We start from the raw sequence: 21,079 nt of genomic DNA, 5'->3' as shown, positions 1-21,079 counted from the left end.
TAATCTGTTTCACTCTGATAGACTCAACTGTCCAAAGCCCAGGAGGAGGCTGGCTCCTTCAAATTACAAGCTCAGATGGTAAGTCACATCTATCACCATGGGAACTTCCTTTTGGCATTTATGCGCTTATCCCAGCTAGCGCTTCGATCCTGAATAATTGATTAAAATTTGCACTGTAATGCATGCAAGAAATGAAAAAACCACATAAGGCGAGAAGTCGAGATATTAGAGGGGTATTACATTGCGCCAAGGCTGCAGGTGTTTCATTTGCTCCGATTTACAGTCAGTGGCTGTTTTTTGACATACAGTACTGATGGTTTTGTTATTCATTATGTTTTTCATCTCTTGCTCAGGTGGCTGCTGAACTTGAGGCTCTGAAAGAGCAGCAGGTGTCTAATGCCGAGAGAAGCAGCTCAGTGACAGCAGAGGAAATCAGCTCTCTCAGGTAACACAGATGGAAGAAATTAAACTTCATGTATGTTTCATCTGATGGAACGTTTTTTATGTTTGATCTGATCGTTATTTAAGCCTGTTTCTGCTGACTTGTTCAGAGTTTCAGATATGAAGTCTAAAACTGGATTCTTAACATTTGTTTACTGTTCAATTTCACTATCTTTACGTTATGTTCATGAACATATGTTCATAGGTTGTTTTCACATAACTCGCAAAAGTTAGATAGGGTGGAGGAACTGGTTCTTCTACATAGGAATCGCTATCAGAACATCAAAACATTTCTGTTTTATGTTTTTTATAATTGTTTAAATCGGCCAAAATAAGAAATGCCAAACTGCGTTTATAGCCTTCCTAGAGTTTTTGCTCTTAATGGGGGGAAAGTTCAAGAAACTGGCTGAAAAACAGGAGAAAAGATGCCATTTAATACACATTTATTTAGTACATCCATGTTTACAAGCTTTTTGTGAATGCAATAGTTTGACAGCAATAAAGATTACAAGGGTTTGTATCGGTGCTGGAAATCCTGGAAAATGCTTGATTTTTAATATAGTGATTTCAAGGTTAGAAAAGTGCTTGGATTTTGGACAAAGTGTTGGAATTTAAAATTGCAGGGCTGGAAATTGCAACTGTTTTGGTTGCATATACGCTTGAAATTTTAGCTATGCATGCTCAACTATATTTGTGAGCATTTGTGCGAGTGCATAAAATTGTTCACTTAAGGATTTTATTTGTTGCATGAATTTTAGATAGCGTTGCACATGAAATATCATGAACGACTGGTCATTAAAGTTTGGTTCTACACCCACACACAATCGGACTGTAAGCTAATTTTTCATTTTGAAGTTGAAATGGCATATTGTCTTTTTTTTTTAATAGCACAATGGATTTAAATGTGAAAAAGTACATACAGCATATATACAGTAAACGTAATTTACCGTGATTGTTAGGTTCTGGAAAAGCATACATATGCACATTGAAAGTGCTTGAAAATTGCTGGAATTTGAAGTTGGAAAAGGTGTAAAAACTCTGGATTATATAAAGACCTAGCTTTGTGTATAAATATGTTAATGTGTCATGTAAAAATCAGTAAATATCTTTACTTATGAGTATGCCCACACAGAATCTGCGTGCGTAGAATTCTGCAGATTTCCACAGATTTTTAGCTCATCCTTCATTCTGTTTATTTACTTGTGTAAATGTGTGTAAATGTATATTTATTCAGTTTTTAAATCAATTTCAGTAAGTATATTATTGACTAATAATATTTATATGATTTATTTACAATACAGTTTGTAAAGTAATATTTTCTGTCGTTTAGTAGATGTGTTATATGTGAGACTTGCTTTGTTTACCAAATAAATTTGATCTAATTGGATTTGCATTGTAAACATTAAATAAAAGTTAAACAGGTATTTTATTTCATATACTAAGGTTTTAGTTATGATACTCCCAAAATAATTCTGCATAAATCCGCAGATTTTTAACACAATTCTGTGCAGAAATAGCAAAACGTACGCAGATTCCTTCTGGCCCTACTTACGAGACATCTTTAAACTTAGATAATGCTTCCATTTAAACATTTCTGAATATTTTACTAAAATAAAATGGTCTTATTAGCATTTTTTTTATTATTTTATTTGTTTTTTCATATCACAACTTACTTATGCATTTCCAAGAGCATATTACTATACTGTCTCTGCAAAAAAGTCGAGAAAGAGAACAAAATTGGGTAAACTAGATTGGATTGTCAGTTCGTTTTGTATTTGTAAAATGGAGTAACTAGATGATTTATTCTTCAGCACTTAAAGTCTTAAAAAGGCAAATTTGACTGTGATTTTTTTTATTTTTTATATTTTGCCAGAAAATGCTTCTGTGCTTCTGCATGTCACTGTAAGTCTCTGGTGCTGTGAACAGGGTTTCAGACTGAAGGAAGCTGAAGTCTGTGGTTTCTTCATGGCCTGTTGCATTGTCTAATTACTATGGAAATGTGATTATACTACATTAGCTTTTGTGGCCTTGCTTGAAAAGTGTGCTTTTATTCAGCGCCCACTTTCTCTTTTTTTCTTCATCTTTTTTTGGCTTTTTTTATCCTGTAATTATTCTCTATAGAATTTCATTTAATCACTTCCTGGAACCATTTTACTAAGCTGTTTACACCTTAATTGAATATTTATTGTACGGAATACTAAACCAAGACCTTGCGCAGTTATCCACAAAACCAAAACTAAACCAACCTGAATGTTGTCCTGATTACTTTTTGAGAAATTCTATAGGATAAAAACGTTTGGAAAGATTCCACTGAATGTTTAAAACCAGAAATGTATGCTAATTCATGTTTTAAATATTCGAATAATTTACAGCAAAATATAAAAAAAGTAATGTTAATAGAAATGTAATGTTCAATAGTCCCTTAGGATATCCTTTTCAATCTTTTGTATTTAAATGCCACAGTTTGATTTTAAAATAAATTATAAATAAAAAAATATAATAAAATAAATGCACAAAATTCTGATGTAATAACATACACTTATGTACTGTGTAATACTCTTAATGTGATGTAATATAACAATTTATACATTTTAATCCTAGTTATTTATTTAGATAAATGATTCTATCAGAGTGAATCACTACCACCATAAAATGTTGTGTTGACTCCCTTTTGCCTTTTTCTGGTGAATGTACACTCACCGGCCACTTTATTAGGTACACCTCTTCAACTGCTTGTTCATGCAAATTTCTAATCAGGCAATCACATGGCAGCAACTCAATGCATTTAGGCATGTAGACATGATCAAGACGATCTGATACAGTACAAACCGAGCATCAGAATAGGGAGGAAAAGTGATTTAAGTGACTGAACATGGCAAGGTTGTTGGTGCTGGGGTTTACAGAGAATGGTCAGAAAAACAGAAAAAATCCAGTGAGCGGCAGTTCTGTGATTGCAAATGCCTTGTTGATGCCAGAGGTCAGAAGAAAATGGCCAGACTGGTTCAAGCTGATAGAAAGGCAACAGTAACTCAAATAACCACTCGTTACCACCGAGGTATGCAGAAGAGCATCTCTGAACACACAACATGTCCAAACTTGAGGCGAATGGCCTACAGCATCATATGACAATGTGTTCACTGAACTTAAATGGCCTTCACAGTCACTAGATCTCAATCCAATATAGCAACTGTGGGATGTAGTGGAACAGTATATTCGCATCATGAATGTGCAGCCGACAAATCTGCAGCAACTGCGTGATGCTATCATATCAATATGGACCAAAATCTCTGAGGAATACCTTGTTGAATCTATGCCATGAAGGATTAAGGCAGTTCTAAAGGCAAAAGGTGGTCCAATCTAGTACTAGTAAGGTGTACCTAATAAAGTGGCCGGTGAGAGTACAAATGTTATGATGGCCATGTTTCTCTTTTTGTCCCTGAACGCAAATGATAAAAAAAAAAAACAGCTCTTATAATGTTTTGTTCTAGAAATGACATGAATATGTTTGTGTGTGTGTGTGTGTTCTCAGGCAGAAGATTGAGGAGTTGGAAGCAGAACGTCAGCGTTTGGAAGAGCAAAATAACATTCTGGAGATGAGACTAGAGAGGCATAACCTCCAGGTGATACTATCATTTTCTGCTGGATTTGAACATGTCATACAGTAGGGATGCATAAGCTTATCTATAAAGACCTATGGAGATTGATCACTGAGAAGACTTCAGGCACATTTATCATTAATTAAAAGAATATGTCCTCTTGTGATGGGAACTTATTTGATGTGAAACACTTCGGGGAGCCTCTTAAGAACAGTGTTTCGTGTTGCAGCCTGTGTTTAACAGCTTCATTGATTATAGCATGAGTCCATAATCTTGTACATTGACAGTCGATGAGCTCATGTTGTACTGTACTCAAACTGTTGCCTAGAACGGAGTAGACTTGCAGTGACTGCTTCAGAATTACAGTTTGTAGGATTTAGAGTGTACTAGTATTGTTGTGCTGTTCACTTTTGTCTATTTAAATTGTTTTAAATAATAATAGTAATTTCTTACATTTATATAGCACTGTTGTCATGTTTTTGGGTCCCTTGAAACATTTTCGATGTGCTATGTGGATATTTGCAAGTATTGTGACCAGGGGCGGACTGACTGAGACAAAAATTTAGCTCTGGCACTGTAACCACACCAGCCCACATTACCACACCGACACAGCCCCACCAACGGACATGCACATTCACTACTTATATTGGTGTACAAATGGTGAAATAATAAAGGCAGTACCATATTTAATACATATTTAAACATTTAATGCATGTGAGTGGAACAAAAGCAACTTATTTATAACAAATTTATGCATACCTTAATTTTCTTTTCAGCTAAGTCCCTTTATTAATCTGGGATCACCACAGCGAAATGAACCACCAACTTATCCAGTATATGTTTTGGGAAACACCCACTTTGCATTAATAAACTCTTCCTACTATTTAATAGTAAGTATTAAAGATTATTTATATCATTGCAGAATATGGTCATGCAGGATAAGTATTAAATAATTGCTAACATATAGTCAAAGTACGCAAACAAAAATGCTATTACGTTAAAGAAAGGATTGGGCCACAAATGCTTTCATGTTATGAGCACATTATCAGCATACATATTGAATAATCATACATGTCTTTAATGCAAAAGATGTAAAATGATAATGTTCAGCTCTTAAGAAAATAATGTCAAGTTTTAACGTTTTGGGAAACCAGAAGATATCAGACTATGCGAAATTATGTGCATATTTATGTATTGGAATGTATTAAGAGTACCCTTATAATGTATTATAACACACGCTGTTAAGCAGAGCGATATGAAATTCACTGTCATGATTTATTGACGTTATTAAGCAAGGCCGGTGTGGATTAGAGTTTTAAATTGTTCAGCCTACATAAGGAATATGGATGTAGTTTCCTTACGCACACAAAGAATAGTTTAAATTATCATCAATAATTAGTACTGGAATATATACTACAATTATGATTTGTCATAATTATGAAACGCTGGTCCCTATTAAACTGGGACAGAGGAAGGTGCTTTATCATTGGAAAAAAAAATAAAAAATCAGTCTTCACTTTAAAGCTTGGCTAATGGCCTCAGTGGTGGTTGATGGCTAATAATGTGACCTCTGTGTGCTATAGGCTGAAAGCTATACTGTGATATACTTTATAATTAAGCATGCTTTTAGCTTGCAAATCAGCTTTTCTTACTTGGGTATTATGAAAATAAAAAAAATTTAGAGTGAACTGAGAGACGGATATTAGTGAAGTGTGCATGAGATTTAAATGCAGTGATTGATCAATCACATTTAGGTATTGCAGAGAATTCTGAAATCTGAATTCTGAAATATGTTGCTTTGTATCGTCATAATAGCTTATAATATACAGTTGAAGTCAGAATTATTAGCCCTCCTGAATTATTAACCCCCCTGTGCAATATTTTTTCCTAATTTTTGTTTAACAGAAAGATTTTCTTTCAACACATTTCTAAACATAATAGTTTTACTGTCTCATTTCTAATAACTGATTTCTTTTATCTTTGCCATGATGATAGTAAATATTTTGCTAGACATATTCAAGATAATATTCAGCTTAAAGTGCAATTTAAAGGCTTAACTAGGTTAATTAGTCGAGTCATTGTATAACAATTTTTTTTTTCTGTAGACAATTGAAAAAAAAATATAGCTTTAGGGTGGCTAATAATATTGACCTTACAATGTATATATATAAATTGAAATCTCAATATTGTTCAAGAAAATCGTGATGGTTTCTTTGGCTTTAAGTTAATAATATTTTTTTGTAAAATATTACAAATATTTTTGTATCTGTTACGTGACATAAAAAAAAATCAACACATATATATATATATATATATATATATATATATATATATATATATATATATATATATATATATATATATATATATATATATATTTTTTTTTTTTTTTTTACTTTTTCTAAATGGTTCTGTCAAATCAAACTCCCTTTTTTGTTGCAGGGCTTCTTTGTTGGCCTAATTAGCAAGTGGCAAATTATACTTCTCAAATGCCATTTTAGGACCCAGTAATCAAAATGAATGAATATGCGATAGACTCATTTTGAGAGTAGCTGTGTATTTTATTTGTATTTTTTGCATGCACAGCCACACTTGCATTTTCTTTGTCTTCCACAATAACTCAGGTATGCGTTTCTTCTCCAAAGCTTAAATCAGCACTTCAGACCATATTGTGTTTCCCTGCAAATGTCAAACTTACGTCTTCTTCAAATCATTTAAAATCCTGTTTCCATCTTTTCTCTTTAGTTAGTTACCACATCACTGTCAGCTTTTTGTCCATTTCTCCAAAACTTGGTGTTTTAAAGTGTAAAAAAAAAGTGGATTTGTATTCAGAAAAAATAATAAAAAGGTAATGATACAGATATAAATCAATTAGAAGAAAATTCTCAACATTTTTATACAGTATTAAAGGGTTTGGATGGCTCTTCAGGTATGATTTGATTTTCTACCATATGATGTACTGTTGGAAAATTATTCTTGGCATACTGAGGATTGGTAGCTTTTAATATGATTTTCAAAAATAATAGTTTAATAATAGCACAGTGGTGTTTTTATTTATTTCTGTTTGTCAATAAATAATGTAGAGGCACTTAGAGGAAACTCAGACTATAAGCCCCAGTGTTTAAATATTTACGGTGTTTAGGTATTTGGTTGTGTATTGGCTTACTAGATTTGTGTTGTAGAGGTGGGGGTATGCCTGAAGTACAACAAATATTAAATCTCAATATAATATAGCGTGTGCTGTGTTGAATTGTAATGCTGTTGTCCAAGAAAGTAGTTAAAAGGATGTTTGGATTAAATATTTTTTAAAAATTGCACATTTTAAAAAAATATTTTTACAGTTATTTTAGTTTATATCTTAATAAATTACTCTGGGTCTGATAAGTTAAACTGGGTCAGATTTCGACAAATCCCAGTGTTGGGTTTAAAAGTTTAAATATAATGAATTTTAATTGAAAAAGTTAACCCAGCTTTTGGTTTGTTCATATTTTACCCAATGTTGGTTTAAAACAACCCAGAATTTTGGGTTTTCAAGGGACATTTGAAGTGCATATAGTAAAGTAATCATAAATAGTAATATCAAAGACTATTTTTATAAGGGTAGCTGTCTTTTAGAAATTCAGTTCATTGACTTTTTCTGGAAAGTGCCCCTTTTGTGCCATCTTAAAGATTTTCAACTTTTGTTTTTTAGATTTACAGCAATCCAATATATGTAAAAAAAAGAAATACTTTCATTGTCTGTAAATCTTCTTTCAGAGATTCTACTCTGCTCTGATTGGTTAGATGGCTCAGTCTGTTGTGACTGGTCAACCTATTACAGGGGGTGTTCAAAGTAAACACTTATCATATCTTAATTTCAGCTTCAAAGCTTTTCTCACCACTTGTAAACACTTATATTTACAGTAATGATACCATTTGTTTTACAGATGTTTGTTCTTTCGTTTTGCGTACAAAGTTGATTTGCTTTCCCCACACAGAAAATGGCACCTTCTAGACATGCCAACAACAAAAACCAAAACTCTTAATGGCCTCAGCTATTGCTACAGTCTTTAAGGGACAAAGTAAATATTGTTCATGGGCAACCAGTGAAGATCATAGTCTGGCATTATGCATATTTGTTGCAAAACTATATGGGTTTCTACAGGATTTAAAGGATTAGTTCAGCCAAAAATTAAAATGATGTTATTATCATCCTCAGAACCCAAATAAAGATATTTTGGACTAAATCCATATGCTTTCTACCCCTTTAGACAGCAAGTGAGCCTTGCCACCCTGCAAAGGCAACTCATTTTGGCCGCTTGTATCCGAGATCTTGTCCTTTCGGTCATGACCCATAGCTCATGACTATTGGTGAGAGTATGAGGGTAGATTGACTGGTAATTCGAGAGCTTTTCCTTTCGGCTCAGCTCCTTCTTTACCACAACAGACCAGTTACAGAGCGCCTCTGACCCCATGCTCCCAGAGCACCCTCCACAGAACGCCACAAGGGACACAGTCGAATGCCTTCTCCAAGTCCACAAAACACATGTGGACTGGTTGGACATACTCCCATAAAACCTCGAGCACCCTGGTGAGGGTATAGAGCAGGTCCAGTGTACCACGGCCTGGACGAAAATCGCATTGTTCCTCCTTGATCTTAGGTTTAACCATCGGCTGGATCCTCCTCTCCAGTACCCTGGCATAGACTTTCCGCGTGATTTCCCCCTATAGTTGGAGCACACCCTCCTGTCCCCCTTCTTACAGAAAGGTATCTAGGATATCTTAATTTGTGTTCTGAAGACAAACAACGTCGTAAACAGTGGATTGGAATTACATTAGGGTGAGTAATTCATTACAGATTTGTAATTTTTGAGTGAACTAATCCTTTAAGACTGGAATTACTGGCTACTTATTTCAGGCCTATTAAGTATGTTTTTGAGGGACAACAACTACATTTATTCTTTACTTTGATCTTTGAAGCTTTGCATTTGTAAAGAACAAAAAAGCACAAAAGCGTTTGTAAGAGTCTAAATTATCATATGCATTTGTTTATTTGTTTATTAGATCAAGGCCTGGTGTATGGACTTTGGGGGTTTTACGATGTGGTCACATGTTGATTGCTCAGTTTGAGGGCGTACTCACACTATGTACAGTTGCCTTAAACCGTTCCAAAGCACTCTTGTCCCCCCTCCCGTCTCCCCCGATGGCCCGCACTCGCATTAGATTCGGGTCTGGGCATGCTTGCGTCATCTATATTGCACTGGTCAGAAGCGATCTCGCTCAGCACAGCGGAGATTTCTCTAGTTCTCATTTGATATGCAGTGGATGCAGTCAAATATTTCGCCGAACAGATCAGCCACTTTTGATGTTCATAAACAATCATAAAGTCCTCGTGCTGCAGGAATTAGGAGGTTTGCTGAAGGTGCGGCTGTCATGCATTGAGGGGTTTGCGTCTTTAATAAACTACAACAGTTTGCATTCTTTGAACAGTAAGAATGATTAATAAACACATATGAAAGGGTCCCTCAAAAGTCACGTCTCGCTTTCAGTTTCGGGCTTTGTCGCGTTTTGCACTCGCACACAAGCGTACCGCGCCAAAGCCCAAGTGAATCGTGCTCAGGCACACCTCTTCCAACCGGGCCAGGGCCGGCCAAGTGATCCGTGCCTGAGCCCGATTCAGAGCACTCACCCTTTTCAAACGATCCAGGAAATGGGCCTGGGCATGGTTCAAATAGCATAGTGTGGGTAGGCCCTGAATGTCTCAGTATTTTGGTTTTGGTCACATGGTCAAGAAAGAGACAAAAAAGCTGGTAAACTTTGCTCTGGCTCTTTTTCTTCTCTGCGCTTTCCTTAACTCTGCTCCTCTCCTTCTCTGGAGGTTATCTTCTCTGGATCTACTGCTCCCAGGCTCTTTGAAGCCTACTTACTCTCTCTGCCTCTCTTTCTCCCTCCCCCTGTCTCTCTCTTTTTTAGGCAAATTTATTTTTACATTTAGGCTGGGTATTATCACGTTGTCATCATTTCATATTTTATAATTTTATACATTTATTTTTATTTAAATCAGCTGTAATTAAAGAGAATCATTGTCATTAAATCATTTCATATTCAAGCATTTGTGAATTACTTTTGATTCAACATCAACACTTAATTGCTCCATATTGCAATACAATAAAATGACATAATATCAATTTACTCCCACATTTTTAGCTATTAATGCTGCCCTTATTTCCGTTTTTGGTATAAGATTGCAGAAGAATGGTTTAACTAGAATGTACAGTTTTTTACCATCATTCTACAAGTTATCATACTGAAAACTTACTAGTCATTCAGCAGAACTACAGTTCGAACCACTGTGGTTAAAACCCCATTCTTACACATTATTTAAAAAATGAAAGGCTCTGGCTCCACAGAACTGTTGTCACAGTCTATAGGGTAAACATCCAATTATAGGCAAAAATCTAAACGCTCTGTGACGTCACTTTCCATCATCTTTGTATTGCTTCTATATTTATCAATGACCCCAACCCCCATTCATTTATTCTCCTTTTTCACTTCCTGGCGCATTGAAGCGATCATCGGGCTGAAATGCAGTCAGACATGCTCCATTAGAGCTCAACACTGGTGCCAGCCCAAAACAAACTGAAAAGTCTGGAAATCGAAAGCTGCGTCACTCATTCGTCCTGCTCTCCCAATCACTCCGTGTTCTTAACGCACTTAGACTTGGGCTCTAATATTTATAGACTTCCTCTTCTATCCATTATCTATGACGCTTCAAGTGTCACAGTAAAAATAAGTGACTTCACACAGACAGTTAATAATAGCCACCCACTCCACACTTGTCAGTTTTAAGATGGTTTATTTTGGGCACAAGAACAGTTAACCTTTACTTTTTTTTCCACGTCTATTCATTCAAGCAGTATCGCAATTAGCTTTGTGTTTAGAGAGATGCAAACATTGATAAACTGTTAGGGTTTTCAGCATTTTAGTTATCGATGCACATACATTTCTTAACATGTATGAGTACACCACTCACAAATCTCTCGTTTAGATGAATATTTACTATTAGAAGCTTTACAATATTATATTTGTGCTTATACAGCGGGGAAAATAGGCATTGAACACGTCATGTTTTTTACTGGGAATAATATTTCTAAAGGAGCCGTTGACATGGAATTGAAGCAGATTTTGCTAAAAACCCAAACAATACAAACATAAACATAAAACAAAACATAACTGTTAAAAAATGTTGTTATGTGTAATAACAATGAAATGACATAGAATGTACTGCTGGACGTATTTAAAACTTATATTATGTTGGAGAATGAAGTCACATGCATTAGTTCAACATGGTGTAAAAATCTTAATGGTTCTGTGGGTCTCGTCTATCAAATCTGATCTTTATTTTGTATTTTCAATTAAATTCAGGTTAGGTGATTGGCTGTGCCATTCTACAGCTTGATCTTCTTTCTTTGAAAGCCATTGAGAGTTTCCTTGTCTGTTTTTTGTATCATTATCTTGCTAAAATGTCCACCTTGGTTTCATCTTCATCATCCTGATAATGTAGATGTTTGACTGAAGCCGCTAAAATTCATTTACTATGAGGAAAGCAGAGGGTTGCTAAAAATTGCTGAGAGATTTCAGCTGCTGTCTGAGCTGTCACTGCCTTTCTACATCTCACTTTCTTCATGTGTTCAATACTTTTTCCCTGCGTCACTTCATTTTATTACACAAAATTTAATTTGTAAACTAATTAGATTTGTTTTCTTTGCATATATAGATTTCTTTGGTTGTTGCAGTCAATAGCACCTTTAGAATTATGGGTCACACTTTACAATAAGGTTCATTAATTAATGTTAATTAATGCATTTACTAACATGAACAAACAATGAACAATACATTTACTACTGTATTTGTTCATGTTAGTTAATGAAAATGGAGTAGTTCATTGTTAGTTCTTGGTGACTCATGGTGCATTAACTAATGTTAACAAGCATGGACTTGGATTTTAATAATGCATTATTAAATGTTCAATTATGATTAATAAATGCTGTACATGTGTTTTTCATGATTAGTTAATGTTAGTAAATGCATTAACTAATGAACCTTATTGTAAAGGGTTACCGAATTATGTTATCTAAGAAAAATTGTGACGTGTGATATTTATTTTCCCCACTGTACATTAGATTAGACCAGTGGTCCCCAACCTTTTTATCACTGTGGACCGGTCAATGCATGACAATTTTACTTCTGAGCGGGGGGTGGGTGGTTCGTAGGTTGCTAAGCAACCATCCGCTGTTTTCTCAGAGGATGACAAGCTGACAAAACATTGCTGTCACTCTGATACAAGTTTTATTTATGGAGAAAATTACAAAGCACTGCAGTGTTTGGGTGTTCTGTATTTGTTTGAGATGGTTAGTCTACTGAAATGTGTATATAACATACAAGCTGGAGCTGATCAATCTGTTTTTGTCACATGACTCACAGTGCACTTGTGGTATTTAGTCAACCGCTTAATAATGAAATAACAAACTTGCGCGAACTTTAGAAAACATGCGATATGCGAACGGCCCCTAAAAAGCCGCCATCATTTGCAATCTCTAGCAGTTGACCTTTGTGCTCAGACATGATGGATTCACCTGATTTCTTAACAATTGGGTTGTTCATGTGTCCTTCATTGGACCTTTTTCTTTCCAAAGGCGTCTGTTTCTTACTTATTTTGCTGCTTGTGGGTTATATTTGGGCGCCCAAGTCACAGAGACCAAAAGAATACAGTCATTTTTCAAAATAAAACATCATTTATACTTAGATAAGATAAAACTGAAATAATGATGATCTCTTGTGCAGCCCGGTGCTTTCTTGTGCAGCCTCAGTGCTTGAGGACCACTAGATTAGTCATTATTGAAGCCAAATCTGGAGCTAATCTAACAGAATAACTTGATAATGGTAAAATAAATATACCAAAATGTATCTGTTAGGGGAAAAATATGAAATAAAAATAAAAGAGCGCAAGATTTAAAAGAAACAAAAAGATTTAAGTGTATTATCTTTCTGTTTCTAAAGCTGTTCGGTGACTAAAATATTAATAATAAAAATATCCGTTTAATAATTGGGGTGTGCGCATTTAGCTGAAGTGAAACTTTAATTTCAATGTTGTACTTTTAACACTCCTTACCTTTATTACATCAGAAAAAAACCTTTTTACCAATATACTGATTATTTTAACAAGGCTGGGATTCTAACCCCATTTTGCCATCTTAATATAGAACGCTTGAACAAAAGCTTAATCTTTCATTTTCAGTAATTCTAGTTGTTTCTGTTCTTCAGTTCCCCTCTGTTCTGCAGTTATGTCATCTCCTCCTCACCCCTCGGTCTCTATTCCTCTTCTCTGGCTCTCTGTCTTGAGCTCAGGGTGATGTAATTTGCTCAGTAATGAGATGTTCAGATCGAGGCATTATTCTTTGATGGGGCCCTTAATTCACCAGAAGGCTCAGTAATGGCTTTTAAACCCCTGAAGTTTTACACCCAAATGAAGAATCGTTCCAGAAGATAAAGCCTTTCGTTTCAGACGGAGGATGAACTATCACTTCTTTGGTCCTTTTGTTTGGAGGGCAATTGGGATAAATGTATTTTTATGGGACGAGAGCCTTCAGATGAAATTGGACTTGATTTTAACCCCTTATTCTGACTGCTTTCCTTTAATGACGTTTACTAGTAGTTCAGCAGTCTATATAATGGATAAATGAATGAGCTGTTGGACTCACTCTCATGACATCTATCATTATTTTCAGATCACATTCTTGTCCTAAAGTGCTAATGAAGTGAATGTTGTTATTTATTCTACCACTGCTATTTGGAGTTTCATTTGATTGAAAAAGCTGGCTACTTTTGAAAGGTTTTCGGTCTGGATGTGTTTTAAAGATTTTAGAAAACATTTTGTTATGTGTTCAGACCTCTACCATTTTCCCTCTCATTTTGTTTCTTTCATTTCCTTCACTGTAATGCTAATTTACTTTTTTATTCAGCCAAAAATTACAATGGATCTTAATGCCAGAAATATTAAAAGAAATGGTAATTAACTTTTTGTTGAGGCTTGTTTTCTGCTTTTTAATTATTATTATAGTTTTTCAGACATTAAACGGCCATGAAACCCTCCTCTTTTGATTCAAGTCTATCTCAGAACTTTTTTAAAAAAATGCTTTGAGTTTGGCTTGAAACGCTGTGAGCAGAGGGAGGAGTGGGAATGGCCGGCAGAGCAAAGGAAAGAGAGGGGAGCAAACAATTGTTGTCCTGCTACATATGTTATTCGTAATTTCATATACACATAACCACGATTTGTTATATCATCATAAAGATAATTATGTAAACACTATAAATGAGAAGGACTTCTCTCCTCCTAAATCCCCGGGTCTGAATGCAGACACAGTGGATAGCATTGCAGCTCTTGCCCTATCTATTCCAACCCTGCCGGTGATCTGGAGGATTTTAAACATGTGCAAATATAGCAGCTCATATAAAGTCAGAATTATTAGCCCCCCAGAATTTTTGGCCCCTTGTTTATTTTTTTCCAAAATTTCTGTTTAACGGAATTAACATTTTTTCAACACATGTCTAAACAATCTTTTTAATAACTCTTTTTCTAATAAGCGATTTATTTTATCTTTGCCATAATGACACTAAATAATATTTTACTAGATATTTTTCGAGACACTTCCATACAGTTTAAAGTGACATTTAAAGGCGTAACTAGGTTAATTAGGTTAACTAGGCAAGTTAGAGTAATTAGGCAAGTTATTGTATAATGATAGATTGTTCTGTAGACTATTGAAAAAAGAAATGGCTGAAACGGGCTAATAATTTTGACCTTAAAGTTTAAAAAAAAAAATGAAATATGCTTTTATTCTAGTCAAAATAAAACAAATAAGACTTTCTTTAGAAGACAAATTATTATTAGACATACTGTGAAAATTTCTTTGCTCTGTTAAACATCATTTGGGAAATATAAAAAAATCAAAGGGTGCTAATAATTCTGACTTCAACTGTATAGGCAATATGTCTGAATGGTAACGAACTCAACTAATAAAAGATGATGTCCGCCATTCTCTAATTCTCGTACAGCTATCTCAACAAAAATGCTTGCTGTAAACCAACAGCTTTATTGTATTGGCCCTGACAGCATGGCGGGGAAAAACATGCAACAAACCCCGTGCATCATGGAAACAAACTCGTACGACTAGGCATAGTACGAGTTTCAAGGTTTACTGCGGTTTGGAAAAGTCAAGATTTTAAAACCGCAAAAATTACCACATATTAATTGAATCCCAATTTTCAGACTCTCTGCATCTCTTTCCTTCATTAGGGAGACTACGACCCTGTTAAGACGAAGGTGGTCCACCTGCAGATGAACCCCACCAGCATGGCAAAGCAGCAGCGGGCGGATGAGGTGGAGCAGCTCAGGGTGGAGTGTCAGCGTTTGAGGGACCGACTCCGCAAAATCGAAGTGGCTGGTGGCATGACAACAGATGACACTACCCTCATCATCCCACCGTCACAGGAAATACTGGGTAAATACCTTTTTTACACAAGCCTTTAAAGCATGAGATTTATGGTAAAGACAATCCATCACATTTAGTTGTCTATTCTTAATACCATTGCTGGCTTTCTTTTCTCTGTTCACCAGAAGTTGATGTAAAACATGTTGTGCCTCAAAATATAATTATTGGGTTTTGTTTAAATTACAGAACAAAATACATAAAACAAATAAATTAAATTAAATAAATACAATACATTAAATTATTTAAAAATATCTATAAAATTATAAAATAAAAACTTTTGAAATATTGAAACATCAGGAATTGTTACAAATTGTTAAAAAAGGTGAAAATAAATATATAAATAGATTCTAACAATATATAATAAAAAAAATAATAAATAACACCGTTCAGTTTATATTTTTGTATAAAAAAAGTGTTTCTTGCTATTCATCTGAATGAAAACATTTTTTATTTAAGCTTTAGTGTCAGATTTTGTTCACATATGTAAAAAAAAAAGTGTGCCAACACAAAACATTTGTGTTTGTGTGCTGTTTTGAGTGGTTTACAACAGTGGTCCTCAACCACTGTGATTGGCCGTGAAGGTCATTAGTTCACCGAACTGGGTTGTTTTAAAGCCATTATTCATCAGCGGATTGCTTGTAAGTCAGCTTATAGACAAACCGGCTGATGGACATGGCTTTAAAACTCTCCAGTGTCCCTGTAACTGTGTTTACACTCCGTAAACAGCGGTGAGTTCGGTGAACTGATGACCTTCATGGCCAATCACAGTAATTTTTGTTGAGCACATGAACACAATGGCAAATCAGCACTGTTTAAGAACCTGCTCAACCACGCTCAAATGTTAGCGGGAAATGGACATTTTTAAAACTTCAGTATTGATTGGTAACAAATTGCAGTATCGTGACAAGCCAGCCTACAGTATGCCATGCAATGGAGAGTTTTCATAAACCACCAAAACCAATGTGTGTGTGTAGTCAAACCAGAAATTATTCGAACACTTTCAACATTTCTTACACTATCACAATTTATTTGCTATAACTTAAAATTGTAATATGACCAGAACTCAGCTCACACTTCACAGTTAAACACAAAAAGAATTCACCCTGAGCATTTGAGATAGCTTTGAATGAGTTACAGTATGTAATAGATTACTATCAACTAGGGTTGGGCGATGTCAACCGGTTTGGCATCGTACAATGTCTAATGTGAAACATTGGGATGGACAATGGCATTGTCTTGAATAATTTATAAATAATTCATTAATTCATAATGAATTAATTGTCTGTGGCCTACCGTTTCAACTATCTAACCAACTATGACCCGCATAGTTTTTTATTTACCCATGACCAAATCATAAATAAATAAGGATAAGTAATACACAAATTACCACCTGTCAATCTCTTTTTATGCAGGACTCTGGCATAAATAGGCAGAGTGATCTGTGTCATTATAAAGGCGTCGACAAACTTGGTTGGTAAAAAAAAAAAGGTGCACAACCAACAGGAACCAACTAACAGTATCTGAGGTTTTCCCTAAAATAACTAAGTACAAGCGAAGCGTGAAGTGAAAGATCGAAGCAGTTCACTGACGCTGTGAGGCGTTACCTGATAGATTCAAAAGACGAAAGAGTCATTACATAGAGACAAGATGAATTAAATATCACATTGAACAACTATAGTGAGACGTGATCCAGTGGTACATCCTTGATAAACTGTCTGACGTGCACTGCTCTCTGGATCTCAGACGAGCACATGACAGTGTGTGTGTGGCTGTGTCTGTGTGTGTGTGGTCACGTGATGTGCGTTTTCAACAGAAGGATGGCTGTTCAGAAATGCTAGATGAAACGCCAGTGTGGATGTGTATAATTTTCGTTCTAAAATGCCATTTAAAAACCCAGATATATTCGTGTAAACGGGGCCCGAGTGTGTATTTTTCGTGAGGGGGCTTGCGAAGGGGCCGGGGCGAAGGATCAGCGATGCCGGCTCAGCATCGTAATGTCTATCTGCCAAAAATAATTCAACCCTACCATCAACCAAAATAATTCAGACCGTGTTTAGATGTGTTTAGACCATTCAATGTTTGATTGAAAGGTCCTTCAATCCAATATTGAAATATATCAATATTTTTGCCTTAGCGACAGTCTAGTTACCTGAGCAGCTGCTGTCAACCAGATTCATGCAAACTTTATCCCACATTTACTGCACCAGGTTCTTCTTTTCCTGCTGTCTTTAGTACACTGCATGAAGAAATTTGGGGATTAATGCGTCACAGTTTACTTTATTTTGCTATCCTCCCAATACCCTTGCATACATGAACTATAGTTTCCATTCATCATCATTATTGATGTCTGCGGTCTGAATAATCTAACAATTACTGACATACAATCAAACTATAGTGATATAGAGGATTAAAGCTATTTTTTTGTTGCTAAAACATACATAAAGTATAGTATATAGTATAGACCGAATAAAGAAAAGTCACAGTAAGAGAGAGTTTTTTTATTTTTAAACAAAAAGATGGTATAGAAATTGTGAATTAGTGATAAATATGGAGAATATGTTTGTAACAGACGTGTTATTTCTTGTGAATGACTCAAGACTGACTCGAGGCTGACAGCTCTGATAATAGAAGCAATCAAAATCAACAAAAGAGCAAGAAGTATGCAAGTGCTATGACTAGGTCCAATTGGTCCAATGCATTACACAGAGCAAACTTGTTTATTCAGTGTGAAGTTTAGAGGGCCAATTTATTTGAATCGCAATATTATATACGTTTACGTAAATATATTGCCAGAACAGTTTGCTGACGATCCATGTTTCTTTTTTGCCTCTCCCTCTCTCCATATTTCTTTGGCCATCAGTCTAAATGAGTTCAGGAGGCAAGAGTCTAATTAGGACTCAGACCCATGAGTAAACAAACACCCTCAGGTCTGCTTCTAAATTGGCCGCTGCTGCTGTTTTTCTCTGTCTATTCTTACTATTCACTGTTCCTCCTTCCTTTCATGCCCTCATTTTTCGCATGATTATGAAAACTGTGTTCGCACAAATCTGGTTCAAAATGAACAGATAAATATGACTTTATTTTGTTTAATTTGTTGTCTGAACTAATGGCATTAAATAATGAAGCACAGTACATAACAAGCCTTTTTAAGATTGGATACATATATCTTCTTATAAAAGGCAGTTATTTAATTTAATAATTTATTGGTAATTAACAGGGACTGAAAATTGTTAAAGCAAAATAAACTGGATGTACACAAATATTTTAGAATATATCCCAAAGTGTGACATTTACACATACTCTAATTTCCTGCAGTTAGGCCTGGTTTCTAGCACATTGTCAGAGCCTAAAAGTGTTCTGTGGTTGCTCATTATTAGATTTAATATCCATATTTCATTTTTTGTGAAATGTCAGATTTTGGAAACAGGATTGGTAATTACCTTAACATTTTTAAAATGTAAAGACCATTAAGATAGGAAGAACAAGCTGTGGCACGAGAAGGTAGAGGTCTACATTCTGCGACGAGGGAATAATTTTCGAAATAAAACATGGTACTGGTTGGTAACTCTGGTGTAAATTGAACGGGAGCAGGCGGTCTAACAATATAGCACTCCCAAGTAGGCATGGGATGATAATCGTTTTCAAGGTTTACTGTGGTTTGGAAAAGTCAAGGTTTTTAAACCGCTAAAATTTTCTGCTGTGTTAAAACATGTTGGTTTCTTTGTTTGCATTCTGGCTAGCTCAACAAGCGAGTGATGTTTCTTTGGAAACCAATAGCATCTAGCTCCGCCTTTTTGTAACCCTAGTCCTGTTTGGTACCCTTTGCAAATTATTGTTAGCGGGCTGCAGGCGAACAAAGACTGAATATATTGTGGGAGTAGTCGGGTGCAGAATAAAACCTGACGGGGAAAAAGCAAAGATGAATAAAACCTTGCTGGAGTTGGACTAAAACAAATCAGTTTCACAAAGACCTCTACCAGAAAGGACAGGAGACTTCAGCCATTCTTAGTATTTATTTATTTTCCTTTGGCTTAGTCTCTATTTCAGAGGTCACCACAGTGGAATGTTTAATGCAGCAGATACCCTTCCAGCATCAACCCAGTATTGGGAAACACCTGTATATACACACTCACACACTCATACACTACGGACAATTTAGCCTACCCAATTCACCAATAGCTCATGCCTTTGGACTGTGGCGGAATCCGGAGCAGCCACAGAAAACCCATGTGTACACTGGGAGAACATGCAAACTCCACACAGAAATGCCAACTGCCCCTGCCAGGACTTTAACCAGCGTCCTTCTTGCTGTGAGGTGACAGTGCAAACCACTTAGCCTGCATGCCGCCCCATTCTCAGTATATGACAGTTTTATTCCCTAAAAAGATAATTTAGCAAGATCATTAACAAGATCCTACTAGATAAATTTTTATTGTTATTTAAAAAAAATCAAACCAGCAGAGTAATAACTATACCGATCTGGATAAAAACCATAAGAAATTCACTACAGTTGCGATGCCAGATGTTGCTAAAAATAAGTAAATGAGATCACCTCTGTTACAAAAACTTAAATGAAATTTTTTTTGTTCTGGAAATAAGCCATAAAACCAAATACTGTGACTTGCAAGCTTAATTAGCAGCATAAACTGTAACGCTTCATGAGCCAAGCCAAAATATGCCAAATAAGCATTGCTTATAATAAGAGGAGATGGCAACACTTCAAGTGCATGCTCTGCGAAATTGCCTTCCAAGCATTAACAAGTGATGAACAAGCAAAACAAACGATGTCGCTGTTGATAGCGGTTAACATAAAATGGAATCGGTCGGAAACGGTCACACTTTACAATAAGTTTTCATTAATGATATTAATAAATATTTATAATAAAAATATTTACTAATAATGAACAGTACTAGTACAGCATTTATTAATCATGTTTCAACTTTGCATTATTAAAATTAAAAATCACGCTCGTTAACATTAGCTAATGCACAAGCTTTTTTAGGTTAAATAACATTAACAATGTAGAATAAATACTGTTATGTCTTGTTTACGAATACAACCTTATTGTAAAGTGTTACCACATAATCATAGCATGGTTATTGTAGTATAAGAGCAACGGATTTAATTTAGGGAATTCCGTATTGTCATTGCTAAAACGAAATGTGTTAACTTACACTGCCTGACAAAAGTATTGTCGCCTATTAAAGTTTTAGGAACAGCAAATAATAACTTGACTTCTAGTTGATCATTTGGTATCAGAAGTGGCTTATATGAAAGGCAAAGGCCTCTAGATTATGCTTATTTAACCAAAATAAAATATGATCATGTCTTGATTTTTATTTGTGTTAATAAATCAGTAAGTTCTGACTTTGCTTAGACACAAGTCTTTTTGCTTAACAGAATAATGTACAGGGTAGAATATAAAGTCATGGTGCTGTGGAAAAAGAATTAATATTGTGTCTGACTCCCATGAGCTTGGAGGACTGCATCCATACATCTCTGCAATGACT

At 35.3% G+C, this 21,079-nt stretch overlaps 1 protein-coding gene across 3 annotated transcripts in view; it reads left to right on the top strand.

The window, feature by feature from the left end:
• Window positions 1-21,079, top strand: part of mad1l1 (mitotic arrest deficient 1 like 1) — a 131,900-nt gene that overhangs the window by 63,789 nt on the left and 47,032 nt on the right. For all 3 annotated transcript variants that reach the window (NM_200912.2, XM_073925006.1, XM_073925047.1), the window contains exons 13-16: window positions 22-78; window positions 354-445; window positions 3,971-4,061; window positions 15,373-15,577. In NM_200912.2, coding sequence (NP_957206.2) covers window positions 22-78; window positions 354-445; window positions 3,971-4,061; window positions 15,373-15,577 — 445 coding nt within the window. The remainder of the gene's footprint in view (window positions 1-21; window positions 79-353; window positions 446-3,970; window positions 4,062-15,372; window positions 15,578-21,079) is intronic.

This window comes from Danio rerio, chromosome 1, assembly GCF_049306965.1.
Source record: "Danio rerio strain Tuebingen ecotype United States chromosome 1, GRCz12tu, whole genome shotgun sequence".
Lineage (NCBI taxonomy): Eukaryota > Metazoa > Chordata > Actinopteri > Cypriniformes > Danionidae > Danio > Danio rerio.
The sequence above is the reverse complement of the archived record's forward strand: the minus strand, read 5'-3'. Positions and strand labels throughout refer to the sequence as shown.